Source organism: Callorhinus ursinus, unplaced genomic scaffold (assembly GCF_003265705.2).
Source record: "Callorhinus ursinus isolate GAN/ISIS: 27379988/994484 unplaced genomic scaffold, GSC_fseal_2.0 scaffold102, whole genome shotgun sequence".
Classification (NCBI taxonomy): domain Eukaryota; kingdom Metazoa; phylum Chordata; class Mammalia; order Carnivora; family Otariidae; genus Callorhinus; species Callorhinus ursinus.
In genome coordinates, this window is record NW_027397164.1 from 1,008,448 (window position 1) to 1,025,908 (window position 17,461).

The following is a 17,461-nucleotide window of genomic DNA, read 5'->3' on the forward strand; positions in this document are numbered from 1 at the left end:
AAAAAAAATAAAAAGTTCTTTTAATTATTAAGCTGTTGGAGCCTTTGGGTATTTTATATGCATTAAATATGATAGAAAAATATGGTGGTATCATGGTTTGTATTTGTTGCTTTTTGAAACTGAAACAATTTTAAAGTCCTGATTTTCAATTTATTTCTTAGGCCTAGGAGAAATGTTATTCAGTATTGAATCATGTTGAGAAAGTTCGGCATCTAAAAGTTACATAATTTTTTACAGACTGAATTGGCCCTGGCCAAGATTTACCCGGGGAAAAAAGTATCCAGTACTAACAACACACCAATTCCAAGGCTGACCTCCAACCCATCTCGAGTTGATCGCTTAATTGTGGATGAACTTCGGGAACAAGCCAGAGTAAGCTGTAAAAACACCCAATAATGGATTTTTTAGTTGTTTGATAAAATTTTAAAACAAGGCAGAGTTCTGAAGGATTTTTAAATCACATGCATAACTCTCTGAAATATATTCTTTTCCATGTTTGGTCCTAGAACTATGATTAATAATTAGGGAAGGGGAAATAGCACTCCCTTAATCATTTAAAACGTAGGTTTAGTAACTTAAATGGTTCCTCTTTAAGAAACCCAAATTAACATAGAGCTAATCCTCAATAGAAAGAATTTTAAAGCAAAAATAATTTTGAATATTATTTATAAAGAAAGTCCCATTTCTTAGACACAAACATTTGTTTTCTAGCTTGATGAGCATTTATACAAAATGGTAAATCAAGTAATTACTGTATTTCATTTTCTTAACCCTGTACTCTTGAGTTATTCAACAAACATTAAATATATCCAGCAATGTATTAAATACGGAAGAATATAGGTATGCATAATTTTGTAAAATACTCTTGTTTTAGAAAATTAGTGTATCACTTCAAATATAAAGAATCCTGATGTTAGGTCACTTTGTAATTTAACAAATGATTATTCCTGTTATTTCCTTTGTAATTTCAAAATTTTCTAGAATTTAATAGAGCAGGTAAAATTTCTCTTTCTTGACCTTCCTCTCTTAAAAACTTATACTGTTTTCCAAATAAAATATGATACAAGATTCTTGGGAGGGGCGCCTGGCTGGCTCAGTCGGAGGAGTGTTTGACTCCTGATCTCAGAGTTGTGGGTTTGAGCCCCATGTTGGGCGCAGAGATTACTTAAAAAAATAAACTTGGGGTGCCTGGGTGGCTCAGTCGTTGAGCATCTGCCTTCGGCTCAGGTCGTGATCCCAGGGTCCTGGGATCGAGCCCCACATCGGGATCCCTGCTCGTCAGGCCTGCTTCTCCCTCTCCCACTCCCCCTGCTTGTGTTCCCTCTCTCACTGTGTCTCTCTTGTCAGATAAATAAAATCTTTAAAATAAATAAATAAACAAACAAACAAACAAACAAACAAAATATTCCTGGGAAAAAGCATGCAGTAAAGACAGCTTGCTTCTGTGACTGAATAAAAGCCATTTTAGGAATTAGAAAAATCAACATAGCAGAGTGTATTTTATTGAACATCAGTTTCTTGTACCTTGCTGTCTTTAAAATGTAGATATGAACTACTTCAGTGGAAAAAGATTGATTTTACCTAGCTTTCAGTTGGTCACTTGAAATTCTATATCAAATTTGTAAATTTGTACAATGGATTCATCAGTGGTTATAGCAGATACCAACATGGGTTACAGCCAAATGTTATGTTAATAATAACTTCCAAAAAAGAAAAGAAAAAAAAAAAAACTTCAGTCTTTCATTATTTTCTCTTAAGACTCTTCCAAGTTAAAATTCCTTTTCTGGGGCACCTGGGTGGCTCAGTCGTTAAGCGTCTGCCTTCCGCTCAGGTCATGATCCCAGGGTCCTGGGATCAAGCCCTGCATCAGGCTCCCTGTTCCGCAGGAGGCCTCCTTCTCCCTCTCCACACCCCCTACTTGTGTTCCCTCTCTCGCTGTGTCTCTCTCTGTCAAATAAATAAATAAAATCTTAAAAAAATAAAATAAAATAAAATTCCTTTTCTTCAGTAATACATGTCTAGGCAATATATCAAAGGACTGCAAACTTAATAAACTTTTTCCAGCTTTGCTTATGCTTCACATTATTTTAGGTTATGTTTATAGCTGTTGTAAAAATTTGTTTTATCTATATTTAGCAACATTAGACCAATGATCACAAAGGGCAAAAATATTTTTATATGTACTACTTTCTAGTTTGCTGGTTTTATACAAATCTGAAAAAAAAAAACTTTTTAAAAGTTTATTAAAAATCACCTGTGCACATTTCTCTCTATACTTATTGTTTATTCAAAATGATTCTTATTTTAAAAATAAATACTTGGTTCACATTTAATACCTATATACCTATGTTTTCTCCATGGACCTGAAGTGGACGCCAAAGAAACTTGATATGAGTGTGAGGTTAGAGGCATTCATTCAGTTGCCATTAGCTTCTTGAGATATTTTCTTACTCTCTCCAATCACTGAACACCAAGTTCTTATGTGAATTTTAATTTGTGAATTTTATTTTATTGTTTTTTAAAAATATTTTTTATTTATTTGACAGTGAGAGAGAGAGACAGCGAGAGCAGGAACACAAGCAGGGGGAGTGGGAGAGGGAGAAGCAAGCCTCCTGCGGAGCAGGGAGCCCGATGCAAGGCTCGATCCCATGACCCTGGGATCATGACCTGAGCCGAAGGCAGATGCTTAATGACTGAGCCACCCAGGCGCCCCTAATTTGTGAATTTTAAAACATTTAGCTCCCAAAGGCAATTACTGTATTTACTTCATGTTTAAATCCTAATTATTGAAAAAGTTCTCTTTCAAGTTTAGAATTTGAGACAAGTTAGGTATATACAACTAGAAAATATACTCCCCTTACTGATATAATGGATTAGGGATTCCTTAAAACTACCACTAGTCAGTGTGATCTGAATATTTCTGATTTCCAAAAGGAGAATGCTGGAAGCCCAGAAAGGACTTGCCGAGGTCAGGATTAATCAATCTAGGACTTCTCCCTTTTAGCTCAACTTTTTTTCCTTTACAGTACTTTCTAAAAATGTTCTATTTGCAAGCTGTTCTCTTATTTGCCAAAAACAATCTTAGATCTTAAATTTGCACTTATTGTCAGTGACATGGAAATGTTTGAGTGTTCAATTTTTTTTAACAGTTGCTTATTCCCAGTAACTGATTACTGAAACAAGGAGGTACAAAAGATTGGCTTTATATCTTTGTTTTCCCCAGCATGGTATCAGGACACAGTAGGCATTCAGTTGTTTATTAGATGACTATTATTGCCCTCATCTCTATTTTGCTTCATTGAAGATTTGTTCTTAATTAAAAGACAGGGCAGTATGGTTACATGCCTTATCAAAATTTAAAATGTTTCCCTCAGGTTGTGACTCTACTAGGCAAAATGGAACGTCTTCGAAGCTCTCCCCTTCATGCCAATATCTCTACTGCTCTTGATAGACACTTGGAGTCCATTCACCTTGTACAGTCACGTAGAAAGGATGAAATTGTTAATGCTTCAAATCGGCAAAGGCAAGGAGTTCCTAGATGCCAAGATGACAGAGGTATAAGCAGTAATGCATATTCTTTTGATAAGGCAGTGAGATTTGAATGTTGTTAAAATCAGATTCTGAAGTTAAAAGGTTGGATTTCTAAAATTTACATTTAGCTAAAGAATAAATTGGTAAATGATGCCCAAATAATTTACTCTAAAAGTACTTTGATCAATTTTAATTTTACCCATTTAATTATAACTCTGTCAAAGTCTGTGTTCTACCCAAAGCATAGTCATTGTACTGTAAGTCAGAAATACAGTATCAACAATTTTAAATATTAAGTCAAATACTTTAACCCACTCAGTCAATAGCCATCCTTTTTTTATAAAAATAATGTTTGATAATTTAATAGCACAACATTGGGCTTTTTAAGAGTTAAGGAATATATAAAAGGTATCTAATATGAACTGACCCTGAATGGTTTTTTTACAGATGTTTTTGCCCTTGCTTCAGCAATTAAAGAGATGTGTGTGGCTACTCGGAAAGCACGCACTACCCTGTGGTGTGCACTGCAGATGACCTTGCCAAAAACAGCCAGTACAGCTGGCCAAACAGATGTGGAAAAGGCTTTACAAGATATAGTAAACTGTGAAGATAAAGTCCATGAAAACATAAATAGTAGCAATCCATTGAACCAGAGAGGTGAAGCAAACAAACATTAAGGAAATGCCAGCAGAAAGAATAAAAAGCTGATAAGTAAATGTATCAAGACATGCTAAAAAATTTTAATGAACTTGTCAAACTTGAAAATTTCAATACATTAATTTTCTTTCAGATTTAAAGTTAATTCCTTAATGAAGTCTAACTTCTATTTAAAAATCTTCTATTTGGAATGAATCAGATATAAAGTGAACTCAAAGGGAAAGTTGACTACTCTAGGAGTTCCGAGTAGCCAAAAATAACAAGTAAATTAAATATTTCCTAACACCTAAAATATTGCTTAAGCCCATTCTGCAGTGCAGGTAAATGCGAATGTGAAATTGTTCTAGAAGATAAGTTTCATTTAGGTCTGCCTTAGTAAGTATAATTCCAAATAATGAATCTAAGTGACTGTAACCCAATTATGGCTACAGTCTAGTAACCAAGACAAGTTTTGATTGTGATATAAAAGTGTTTTCCTTACAAAACTGGATAATACCTAGGAAACAAAGGAAAACAAGGATGAACCCAATATTCATGTAAAAATTTAATATTTAAAATACTACCATATTTATAAATTTGAAATCTTAGTGCCTAAGTATATGGAGGGAAATGCATCTGATTCTCCTAAATTAGTGATAAAAGTGCCAGTGTAAAAACCATGCAAGTTACTGAATATAAAACCTGTTCAAATCATTTGTGTATATTCTTTAAAATTTAATTGTACTATCAATTATTACATATTTCCAATTTTAAAGTATTTAAACTGAATCAAAAACAAATTTCCTTTATCTGGATCTTTTAGACTTGATGCACAGTAACTAAAATAATGACTATTGTTTTAATACCCTTAGTTTGCTGCATTTTATGAGGGTATCACGAAGTTCTAAAATGTATTTTTTTAAGGTTAATTTTTAGTTTAGTTTGCAATTGGTTAGTGTATATTTTGTGTAGTTATGTTCATTAGTTTGCTTCTGTATTTTTTTTTAAGAGCTTTTGAAAGCTTGGCTTTTTCTGTTTCTCATCACTTAATATCTTTGTATGAAACCCGAGTAATTTATTCATTAATATGAACTGTTGGTATTATGTGACTCAGAAGATCTTGGGTTTTAACATTTCTCCATGAGTTAAACTATAATATAATGTACTGATGAAATTTAATTGAACTATCCTTGACTAGAAACACTGATGTTTTAAATGTTGGTGTTTTTCCTAGTTTTAGAAATCTTGGTATTAAAGAGTGTAATCACACCACATAAATTTTCTTTAGATGATGTGCAGAAGAAACTGATTGAGAATGCAGGAGTAACTGTAGGGAGAAACATTTTGATCACTGATATGCTTTAGAACTACCCAGATGAATTACATTGAGGGTAGTCAAATAAAATAGATCACCCCACCACACTCACTGCATAGAAAGTGGTTAAGTTTGACATAAGACATGTTGGATGTTTTGAAAACAAATATTGTACTGAATTTAGTCTCTCAGGAAAAAATAAATTACTTTGTTGAAAATACTTGGTTTCTTTTTTTTACATCTTTGTATTAGTTTCTAACCTTAAGTGTTACGAAAGGTCAGAAAAACAAATTTCATTTCACTGATAAGAACTGGCACTGAGTTTTAAATTTCATTAACATTTAGGTAAGAATGTTGGTAGACAAACCAATACCGTTCAGATATCCTTGCATCGAACCTGACCTCCTTCAAAGATGTGTTTGTTTTTTTTTTTTAAGAATTTATTTATTTGACGGAGACACAGCGAGAGAGGGAACACAAGCAGGGGGAGTGGGAGAGGGAGAAGCAGGCTTCCCGCCGAGCAGGGAGCCCGATGTGGGGTTCGATCCCAGGACTCTAGGACCGTGACCTGAGCCGAAGGCAGACACTTAACGACTGAGCCACCCAGGCGCCCTTTTTTTTTTTTTTAAGATTTTATTTATTTGAGGGCGAGTTGAGCAAGAGAGCATAAGTGGAGAGGCAGAGGGAGAAGCAGACTCCCCGCCGAGTAGGGAGCCAGGGACCTGGAGATCACGGCCTGAGCCAAAGGCAGACGCTTAACTGACTGAGCCACCCAGGCGCCCCAAAGATGACGTTTTTGCTCTGCCTTTATACTAATCCAGACAAACCAGATTAAAATTCTGGGGCAGTTTTAACATGACAGTGGTCAGAAATAAAACACTAGTCCGTTAACAAAAACCAAACACAAAAATTCTTTGAAATCCTGTTAATCATGTCACCCTGCAAATAATTCTCATATTAGTTGGTTATCCCTTCCTATGGTATACTCTAATGGATGGTTCATATGTATTGTACTTCTGAATTACAACCTATGAGAACAAAAAATATCACATATAATTTGTGGTGAAACTGATAAAACTGATGATCCCATCATTTCTAATCCAAAAGAATTTGGTGTACTCAGTTTTTCTAAATAGACAAAGTGATTTATATAAAAGTAGTTAAAAATTATCTTGATTTATATCAGCATCCTTACCACTTGAATATCTGCTACCATTAAGTTTTAGAGGGCTGGGAATTAATGACTGAAATCCCAATTTTGGACTAAAATGTCAATCATACTACAGAAGATACACAGCTGTTTAAAATTTGCCCTTTGCAATACTGAACATTTTAGACATAAAGGATTTATCAGCATTGAATTAAGTCAATAACCTTACTCAAGGCCTAATGAGCTGATCCTTTTTTCCCCGTTTAAACATTAGTTCAAGGGGCGCCTGGGTGGCTCAGTCGTGAAGTGTCTGCCTCCAGCTCAGGTCATGGTCCCAGGGTCCTGCTTCTCCCTCTCCCACTCCCCTTGCTTGTGTTCCCTCTCTGTCAAATAAATAAAATCTTAAAAAAAATAAACATTAGTTCAGTATACACCTAACTGTAACGTAATAAGAGTCCCAGAAGAACTGGCTACTGTTAGACTATTAACAAGTACACTTCAGGGGTTCATGGATATAACCTGGCTCTGCTTCACAGACCAAAATCAAGGTGAAAATAAACCAAAAATCCAAAATAAGGGTTAATAAAATAGGCTCTCTCATGTGTCTGTAGCCACAGCCTATTATTGCTACTGCCATAGAGGACTAAGACTCCAAAAGTACTGCAAGGACTTCAAAGCCAGTTTACTGACTTCCAATAAAACAAGGTAATCTTTCTGATTTCCTAATACGCAACTTCACAGGAAAATTGAGACAGAGAATTTGATTCCAGGAAGAGGTTCTACTAATAGAGCATATTGGGCTAATCAAAATACAAAGCAAAATTCAACACATTCCTAAGTGACTGTTCACACACTTCATTTCCATGGATAGCTGGAAGCAATCAGAATAAATCAGAAAACAGTGATTTAAATAGTTTATTTTTTTTAAAAGATGGTTACTTTTTTAAAATGCAATGCCACGGTTATAGGAGTGTATAGAGGTGACACATCTTTTCCTTAACCATGCTTTTTTACCTTCTGCACAAAGGTAAAATTTTTTTGTTAACCTCTTAGTTAATGGTATAAAACAGGTCAGCAAACTTTTTCTCTGAAGGGCCAGACAGTAAATATTTTAGGTTTCACAGGCCACAAAAGGTCTCTGTCACATATTCCTTCTTTTACAACCCTTTAAAAATGCAAAATCCCTTGCTGACTTGCACCATACAAAAACTTGCACCATACAAAAACAAACCGCGCCAAATTTCCTAGCCTGCAGTAGTTTGCCAACCTCAGGTATAAAATACCTATTTTCTGTCTTGTCAGGGAGATTGCTCCCTTCGGGCTTCTTGACAAGTCTGCTGCCAGAAGTAGAGAAAGGCCTTATTTACAATTGAATGTGGCTTGTGACAAAAGTAGAAATGGAGAGTTCCTGCTCACTTTTGATTCTCCCAGGTTTTTCCACTCATTAAATTTGTCAAGTACACACAATTGTACAATCTTAAATATCTTTGTGTTAGCAGAGATTTCCAGTGTTTCTTCCTTAGACGCATGGTTCCTGCAGTTTCTTCCAACCTGTAATTATCACATCCTTATACTCATGTTTTAGGGCAGATCAGGATTAAAATCTCTACTAGCAGTCAAGAGGGCTCATGATTATAAAAAATGAATCTAGCTGTCAATGATATCCTTCCACCCAATACACATCTTTCTTCAAAATCACAGCCTGGATGAGGAAAAATATGTAACTATCTCTACCTAAAAAGATACTTCTTTTCCTCCCATAGGCTGAAGCTTAAAAAAAAAAAAAACTCAAAGCTAGAACATCTACCACATCATTTCTTCCATTTTCATAGTTTGTTGCCATGTTAACATAGTATCTGGATCCAGGTAGGCTCTTCATTAGCTTTCTATTTCATCCATAAAACAATACATTAAGAGGTAAATACTACTTTCAAAATACTTTATGCTCCCACATGTCATCTCAGAAAAGGAGTGGTCATGATTCTGCTCCTTCAGGATGAAAACTGTAACTGTCAGCTTTCTGAATATTTCTGTCATTTATCCTAGGTGAGGGGAGACTTTTAAAGTGGCCAAAAGGAGCCAGGACCTCAGTATTAAAATATAAAAGTTGCCCCCATTCCAGATCTTTGGTACAGACATCCACCACAATAATCTGATTACCCACACCACAGAGACATGGCACATTTTGTAATTAGAAGTGTTTGTGATTTTCCTTTTGACCATGTAAACAGAAGGGAAATGCCTTGGGAAACCACTCTGCAATGTTCTCTCACTTCTCTTAAATACACATGTGCACAATCACTTCTCCCTTTGATCAAGTCCATGAGGAGAAAGAACAGAGTGGACCAAGGTTATCGCTTCCGCTCCCCTCTTTGTGTCCTTTTCTTTTCCTTTTCCTTGCGCTCCTGCTTGGCTAGTTTGTCTCTCTCCCTCTGCAGCTTGTCCTGTTCCTTCTTCCTCTGGGACTCATCCCGAAGGGAGTCTCGCTCCAGTTTTCGGGCATTGAGGACATCTTCCACATTGGTGTTTCGGAACAGAGCTACAGGTGAGTTAAGGGATTAGGGTACAGGTCACACAGGTCCCAACTTCTGCTCTGTCCTTATTCTCTCTCTACATATTCCCAGTCTTCAAAAAAAAAAAAAGTCCTGGGGCACCTGGGTGGCTGTCGTTAAGCGTCTGCCTTCGGCTCAGGTCATGATCCCAGGGTCCTGGGATCGAGCCCCGCATCGGGCTCCCTGCTCAGCGGGAAGCCTGCTTCTCCCTCTCCCACTCCCTCTGCTTGTGTTCCCTCTCTCGCTGTGTCTCTGTCAAATAAAGAAAATCTTTTAAAAATAAATAAAAAGTCCTTATGATAATTTATCTTTGGTCTAATGGGAAATCCTGAAACTACCATTACAAAGGTTTAAACTTTTGAATAATCCTCAGAATAAAAATCTCAGACTTCTCTAAATTTGAATGTTAAAATATTTTATGAAAATGAAATTTCATTCCAGAGTACTTAGATCATGGCAGTATATTGTTGGGAGTATCTAGGCTAGTGTTAGTGAATGGAGTATTACTGTAACTGGCAAAAATTTTATGTACTTGGCACTATTAAAATGCTTGAAAAAGAATTAAATAAGTTGTTTAACCTTACTAAACTTTATCAGTTTGCTTTTTTTCCTAGACCACTGAAGCTTAAGTGAAAAACAAGTTCTAATAACCACAAGCTCTGAATTTATAAAAGACATGAAATAAGTTTAACCAGTTAGAAAATACCTAGCCAAAAACTTTACCCCTCATTTCTTGGGACTTTAAAAACACAACCTGGGGGTGCCTGGCGGGCTTAGTCAGTAGAGCACGTGCCTCTATCTCGGAGTCATGGGTTCAAGCCCCAAAATGGGTGTAGAGATTACTAAAAAAAAAAAACCAACCTGTTAGCACCAGACAAGCTCCTCTGTACTCTTAAAACGTAACTTTTATGCTTTGGTGCTTTAAAATAAATGTCTCTGAAATAACCTCCCCTTCTTTGATAACCCACCATACTTCTCATCTTTAAGAAGGTGGATTTTTTTTTTTCTTTTTTAAAGATTTAATTTGAGAGAGACAGCGAGCAAGCACGCAAAAGCAGGTGGGGAGGCAGAGGGAGAGGGAGAAGCAGACTCCTTGCTGAGCATGGAGCTTGATCCTAGGACCCTGAGATCATGACCAGAGCTGAAGGCCGACTGAACCAACTAAGCCCCTAAGAAGGTAGATGTCTAAATGCAGAAACTTCTCAGGGCACCTGGGTAGCTTAGTTGCTTAAGTATCTGACTCTTGGTTTTGGCTCAGGTCATGATCTCAGGGTCCTGAGATCGAGCCCTGCATCAGGCTCCTCGGGGCCTTCCCACCATTTTAGCGGGAAGTCTGCTTGAGATTCTCTCTCCCTCCCCCTCTGCCCCTTTGTCCCACTTGTGCTGTCTCTCTCTCAAATAAATAAATCTTAAAAAATAATAAATGTAGAATCTTCTCATAAGTGTCTGTTGGTAGGGACTTTCCTCAGCACTCACCTCCATCCGTCCATATTTTCAGCTCAAAAGTATTCAGCGTTTGTGTTCTCTTTCTGAAAAATTATACGGTCTCTAAGGACAAAGTCAAAATTTCAATATTATTTTAACTACTTCCACTGCTGGGAAACCCAGTGTTATCCACAGGGAGTATAGATTCTTATTTTTCCTTAGAAATCCTTCCTCCCTTCACAGTAGATGTTAACATGTTTTCTTTGGGGAAAGTTCTCGTTAAATTGATTATTTATGGTTGGTAGTCCTTGGAATGGGGCTTAAAATGCTAGCCCGACACGAGTTCCTGTTGGTAAAAGGATCCCCCAGCAATGACAACAAGATGAACACTATTCCTCAAGAGTATTCAATGGAGAGGGGCGCCTGGGTGGCTCAGTCCTTAGGCGTCTGCCTTCGGCTCAGGTCATGATCCCAGGGTCCTGGGATCGAGCCCCGCATCGGGCTCCCTGCTCCACGGGAGGCCTGCTTCTCCCTCTCCCACTCTCCCTGCTTGTGTTCCCTCTCTCGCTGTGTCTCTCTCTGTCAAATAAATAAATAAAATCTTAAAAAAAAAAAAAAGAGTATTCAATGGAGAAACATTTGGGGACGGACAAAGAGAAGGATACATTTATCAGAACCAATGTTCATTGTGGTGGCACATGAATCATCCTTCTCAGCTGCTTCGGTGAGGGTCGTTAAGGAAAGTGGGATGGAAAGCAAAGGCCGGCACATCCCAACCCAACGTCAGAAAACATTCCGTGAAGTGACAGGCAGGGAAAGCATGCTGGAGGAAAACACCGTCAGAGGTGTGGTGGTAAACCCAGCACAGTCATCTTCAGAAGTCTCAAGATTGTTCAGAGCTACTGTGAGATCCTTAGCTGCTGGAGGCTGAAAAGAAACAGCCCGGTCTGGGTGGACTTCCCCATTACCTGGCAGCCCAGGGAATGGTGAGAGGACAGCGCTTCTCAAAGTGTGGTTCCCAGAACTCCCGGGGAACTTATTAGAAAAGCACATTCTTCGGCCCCACCCTGCACCTACTAAATCAAACTGGGGAGTGGAGCCCAGCAATCTGGGTTTTAACAAGTTCTCCAGGAGAACCACTGCTTAAAAAGTTCTTTTCCAGTTCAAGAAAGGAGATTTTTGTCATTGGAACCATAGCTCTGCTGACCCTGGCAAGAAAAAAACTTTAGGAGAAACTAGAAGATAAGCTGGCCCCAAAGGGCCTAAGAATTACTTCCTAAACTTGTGATGGGACAGCTAACATTTCTGGTATGAGGTCCACATGCTCCATTCAATCAGGCTCTATAGGCTAAGCATCTCCTAAACAAGTTCAAACTCACAGGGAACCAAGCCTGTCCCTGTCAATAGCAATTGCCTTTGGCACAGCCCCCAATTCCAGATTTCTTCTGTGTTGGTTGGAGATTCAGTCTCACTTTCAATTATGTGGTCACTGGAATATTAAAAAAAAATTTTTTTCAAATGAAACAGCTCCAAATTTGGGAATCCTTCATCCAAAAACATCCATATTCTAGTCCTGGTTTTGCCACTAAACCTATGCATGTCTCTGATCACACATTCATCTCCTACTGTCACAGTTTCTTTATCAACTGGGAAAAGAATATAAAGATGGATTATACGTAGGATACTATACTGGTCAGAAAAGTATTACACAAAAATAAAGAATCACAGCTATATCTTAGCTTCTGAAAATACAATATAAATGGTCCATTAAGGCATTTCTTTTACACCGAAGTCTTCAGGAACATACAGATGACGTGTTGACAAATATTAAGTCTCATATCAACTGTCCCAACATCACTCCTCACAGCCACGAAGGGCCACAGATCAGATCCATTTTAGAATGGAAAAAGTACACTACAGGGGGAGATTGGCAACTTCTCAAAGCTCACTGTAAACCAGCAAACATTTCGGACTCAAGCCTCAGGGAATGGTCCCAAGACTCCGAAAAGGATATTCTTCTTCGTCTGTCACATCAGCATACTGGGCCAGGAGGGCGGCTTTTCTCTGCTTCTCCTCTTCGGACACCATCCTGGGCTTCACCACAATCTGTGCCTGCTTCTCAATTAGGGTGGCAATGGCCTGTACCTCATCTGGGAGGGGGAAGGGAAGGGAAGGGAGTGACAACAAGGCTGTATGTGAAAAAACAAGCTCACCAAACCACTAGTCCACCCAGATAGTGCTTGCAGGAAAGACAGTGGCATCTGCTGACTCTTTAGGGCCCTGGGCTTCAAAGGAGGTGCCTCGGGGGCCAATGAGAAAGGCAAGGGAAGGCCATGCGGGCTAGGCTTTAGGTCTTGTATCCATCCTCGATCAGAGCAGCCCTGCTTTTACCTGTTTTATAAATTGAGGTTCTGCTGCTTAAAAAAAAAAGAAAGAAAAAAGGTTGAAAAGCACTGCATTAGAATCATAGAAAATTCAGCTTCAAGCATGCAACTTTCTCCCCTCTTAACCCAGAAACCTAAGAAGGAATCTAGAATCAACTTATGTTGGTCCTTTTGTAGTGATGATTATGCCAGGTGAAATTCATAGATTATTTTAAAATAAAATCAACTATTGGGGTGCCTGGGTGGCTCAGTCGGTTGAGCATCTGCCTTCAGCTTGGGTCATGATCCCAGGGTCCTGGGATCGAGCCCCACATCGGGCTCCCTGCTCAGCGGGAAACCTGCTTCTCCCTCTCCCACTCCCCCTGCTTGTATTCCCCCTCTCGCTGCCTCTCTGTCAAATAAATAAATCAAATCTTTGAAATCAAATCTTTAAAATCAAATAAAATCTTTAAAATCAAATCAAATCAACTATTAAGTGAACCATTCTCAAAGAAAGGACGCAATAGTGCCCAGTAGTGGTTTTTACACCTGGATCCACATTAGAATCATCTGGGAGCTTTAAAAAGAAAAAAAAGGGACGTCTGGGTGGCTCAGTTGGTTAAGTCTCTGCCTCTGGCTCGGGTCATGACCCCAGGGTCCTGGAATCAGGCCCCATCTCGGACTTCCTGTTCAGTGGGGAGCCTGCTTCTCCCTCTGCCCCACCCCCTGCTTGTGTTCTCTCTCCCTATCTCCCTCTCTAATAAATAAATATATATCTTTAAAAAACAAACAAACAATACATAGGTCCCACTCCAAAGATATTTCTATAACTGATCCATGGTATGGCCCAAGCACTGGCATCTTTCAAACTATATCAGGTAGTTCTAATGGACAGCCAAGACTGAGAACCAATGTGTAGACAGTTTAGAATTGCTTCAAGTCTGGCTTTTACAATTTGAGTTTTCTGCAGTTAATCTGTCATTCTAATGGCTATATTAATCCACTTCTCTTTCATTTTAAGGGCTGACAAAGTTAGCTGAATAAACCAAAATATCAATCACAATTGTTAAGAAATGAAAATATGGAAAAGTAAGCGGGGGGATATAGTTGGCCCCAACCCCTGCCATGAAAATCTACCAGGGGCAGTAGAAAGTGGAAAGTGGATGAAAAGAAAGTGGATGAAATGTGGAAAGTGGATGAAAAGAAAGTGGATGAAATGAAAAGAATGAAGATGGCTGTGGTCAGAGGAGGTAGAAAACTGGAGAAGGGGAAAAGGAAATGTTCCGTTAAAAAGTTCATGGAAGCTGCTGGGTATTTACCAGTTTAAATTATCTTAAGCAAAATGAGTAGAAAACGGAGAAAACTCAAAATCTCTCGCTAACAGCTGTACAGGAAAGGTTCTTAGAAAAGGCACTGGAGGTTAGACAAACTCCCAACTCTACCTTCTTTTTTCACATTGGTGACGACATTTTGACTTTCCGACCATCGTTCCACAATCTCCTTGCAGATGTTAAGAAGAGAATCTTCTTCCTAGTTGGAAAAGTAGACCAATTAATTTCCTGAGAAGAAGAAAAGGAAGGAGGGCGCCTGGGTGGCTCAGTTGGTTAAGCGACTGCCTTCGGCTCAGGTCATGATCCTGGAGTCCCGGGATCGAGTCCCACATCGGGCTCCCTCCTCGGCGGGGAGTCTGTTTCTCCCTCTGACCCTCTTCCCTCTCGTGCTCTCTATCTCTCATTCTCTCTCTCTCAAATAAATAAATAAAATCTTTAAAAAAAAAAAAAAGAAAAGGAAGGAAAAGGAGTAGAGAAGCAAAAGAGAAAGGGTGCCCTTGGAGGACAAGGTGGTTTATTCTATTTTCTTCACCCAGACCAAAAGAGTTCATCATCCATTTGTTCATTTATTCATCCAGATGGTGCCCACCATGTTGAAGGCACTAAGATGAGTGATAAGAGATGAATGAGAAACAGCCCCGGGTCTCACGACGCTGACAATTTAGAAGGCTGGTATATAAACAACTGCCATAAAATGCAATACCCCAATTAATGTAATAATCCTACTTAAAATTTAAAACTTACCCCTCCATTCCATTCCTGATCTTCTTATAATGTTCCTTTTTTCCTAGCACTTATCATTTTCTGACATACTATATAATTTACTGATTAAGTTTTTCCCTGCTAGATGTCACCCTGTCAGGGCAGGGATTTCTGTTTTGTTCCCTGAGGTACCCCCAACCGTGTAGAGCAGTGCTTGGCAGAGAGTAACCCTATCAATAAAAACTTGATGAATCAATCAATCAATCAATCCAAATGCTACTGGAAGGAATAAAAAAAAAGGATAATAAAAAGCTTTAACTGTTATCTGCCCCTGACAAGATACGTTGTTCTTGAATCTTAACTCAAACTGTTCCTGACAAATTTCTTAACTCCTAATATTGAATCCTAGCCCAATCTGGTGATTGATCTGGCTATGCCTTTTGTTTTTCCTGGGAAGGGATTTGGTACAATAGTCAGTGGCTTTTATATAGAGCCTGACCGACAGAAAGTAAGCAGCGTTATGAATTATGTGTTTGATATATACCACATTCATTGGCCTTGCCGATCTATAAAGTTGTTTCTCAGTGGTTTCATGAACCCTGCCTCACCATATAATTCCTGGCCAATTCTTCCCAAAGTCATTTCTTATATAGAAGGGGTTGGGAAAACCAAGAGAAAATTAAGCATAGTGTGTGAATCAGGCAGAGAGAGGGGGAAAGGAGTCTGTCTTCTGTAGTTCATGTAAACAAGAAACGGATATAAAGAACCAAATATGGTTCTAGATAACTTTTCTCTCTTCTACCAAGAGACTTAATAGTCTAAGCAAATTTATGCCTGCCTTTAGCAGTTCTAAATAATGACACCATGAAAAGAACAAGTCAAGGAGCTAGTACCAATGGGTACCCAAGTTATTTCAACTTCTTTTTCATGGAGTCTTTAGAAACTTCCAAGCTGGAAATAAAAACTAACTTAAACTGCTTGCCTCACGCTACCCCTGCCCCCCTCCAACAACCTGCAATGTCAGGGTCCAGGCAAAGAATTTACTCCATAGTATTCTATCTCCGCTGAATTTAGGAGCTGCATCACAAGCTGTGTTAAAGCTTTCCCATTTATAGGTCAATCTCACCAGAGCAGGCTTTGGGACTAAAAAGGGGACATTGCCAGGAGGACCTGGGACAGCTGCATTAGTATTATATTTCAACCATCTGCCCAATCATTGAACGGTGTTTCCACCAAGTAAGTGTAAGCAGAGATGAAGGCAGCAGAATGGTCAGGATGGAAAAGTGGACAACCCGGTGATTTACTACCTAAACACAGATTAAAATACACCTTTCTGAACCTGCTTCTAAGCAGCTGGGTACCAAGTTTATCTCTCTTCTTTAAAACTCTGACCTTATTTGCCACCTCCGCCAGCAAACACCGATGATTACTGCATTTCTAAATACTATAAAAGATCAAGCACAATATTTGCTTCAGGTCCGGCCTAGACCTATACCTAGATTTTCACTGCCAACTTACCTTTTTTGGCCTCTTACCTCCAAAATAGGAACCGAGAGGGTACTTCCTGCAGGCTTTTGTCATGGGACAGCCCTGGGCACTGCCTCCTAAAGAGCACAGACATCCCAGAGCACTTTATTCCCCTCTCTGAACACTGCCAATGGATGGGAATGAAATTGGTCGTTATGCGTTAATGATAAAACTCTCATTTAGACATTTCAGCGCCTTCGGAAGAATACTCACCCACAGGCATCCGAGAGGGCCGTTTCCCCAGGAATAAGGGAAATCCATTCTTCTCTATGCATCTGCAATCTCCTGACTTCCCCAAACCCTGGTTGGTGAGCAATCCCCTTCCCCCGCGGCCAAGAGCTCAGAGTATCCTCTCCCAGGTGAGGTCACTAATTGTCTGGGACACCACGTATGGGAAAGGGGTTACGAAGTACTGACAGGGGCCGCCAGGGAGCTAAAGGAACGTGTCCGGGCTTCTCACCAAGAAAGCAGAGAGGATACCCTGCAGAGCGTCCAGCTTCTCCTCTTCCTCCTCCTCCTGCAGGACACCCAGGATGTAGGCACCGTAAACGGCTCGATCCACTCCCAGCGCCTCCAACCGTCCGTCCAGCCACGACCCAAAGCCGCTGCCCCCGCCATCGCCTTCTCCGGAGGCAGCCGCAGCCACTTCGCTGGGCGCCGCCATCTTGGGGTCGGGGTCCTGCCGGCCTCCAGGGCGCCTACCGCAGTGCCTGACGGGCCGCGCCGCAGGCCCACTGCGCATGCTCCGAAGGAGAACCCACAGCCTCGCAGGTGGGGCCTAGAGCCAATCGACCTGCAGTGGTCGGCCTGGGCATTTTGCACCTTCTAAATAGAGCGCCTGTTGACGTAGGCGCGGTTACGTCATCGCTCAGGAACGCGGCAGATGAGTCTTCCTAACAGACTCTTTTTTACAGTTGGTTCAGAGAAGT

The 17,461-nt window shown here is 39.6% G+C and overlaps 2 protein-coding genes across 2 annotated transcripts in view; one reads left to right on the top strand and one right to left on the bottom strand.

Moving 5' to 3' along the window:
* The window catches only part of MEIOC (meiosis specific with coiled-coil domain), a 16,025-nt gene extending 10,836 nt beyond the window's left edge, over positions 1–5,189 (top strand). The window contains exons 6-8 of the mRNA XM_025861970.2: positions 238–372; positions 3,375–3,555; positions 3,979–5,189. Coding sequence (XP_025717755.2) covers positions 238–372; positions 3,375–3,555; positions 3,979–4,208 — 546 coding nt within the window. The 3' untranslated portion in view covers positions 4,209–5,189. The remainder of the gene's footprint in view (positions 1–237; positions 373–3,374; positions 3,556–3,978) is intronic.
* A 2,344-nt stretch (positions 5,190–7,533) lies between these two features.
* CCDC43 (coiled-coil domain containing 43) lies at positions 7,534–17,234 on the bottom strand. The gene is made up of 5 exons (XM_025861922.2): positions 16,993–17,234; positions 14,415–14,502; positions 12,624–12,759; positions 11,275–11,333; positions 7,534–9,171 (listed from the first exon to the last, which is right to left on the bottom strand). Exons 1-5 carry the CDS (start codon positions 17,194–17,196, stop codon positions 8,984–8,986), a joined length of 675 nt encoding a protein of 224 aa, XP_025717707.1. The 5' UTR covers positions 17,197–17,234; the 3' UTR covers positions 7,534–8,983.
* Positions 17,235–17,461: the final 227 nt, after the last annotated feature.

What these genes read in the sequence shown, in the direction of transcription:
- CCDC43 (XM_025861922.2), bottom strand. Translation starts at nt 17,196, where the DNA reads ATGGCGGCGCCCAGCGAAGTGGCTGCGGCTGCCTCCGGAGAAGGCGAT. An exon ending in GATGTGACAGACGAAGAAGA is followed by an intron (nt 11,334 to 12,623) that starts ATATCCTTTTCG and finishes AACGACCCTCAC; the next exon opens with CGAAGCAGCTGAGAAGGATG. An exon ending in GAACATTGGTTCTGATAAAT is followed by an intron (nt 9,172 to 11,274) that starts GTATCCTTCTCT and finishes ACTCACCTGTAG; the next exon opens with CTCTGTTCCGAAACACCAAT.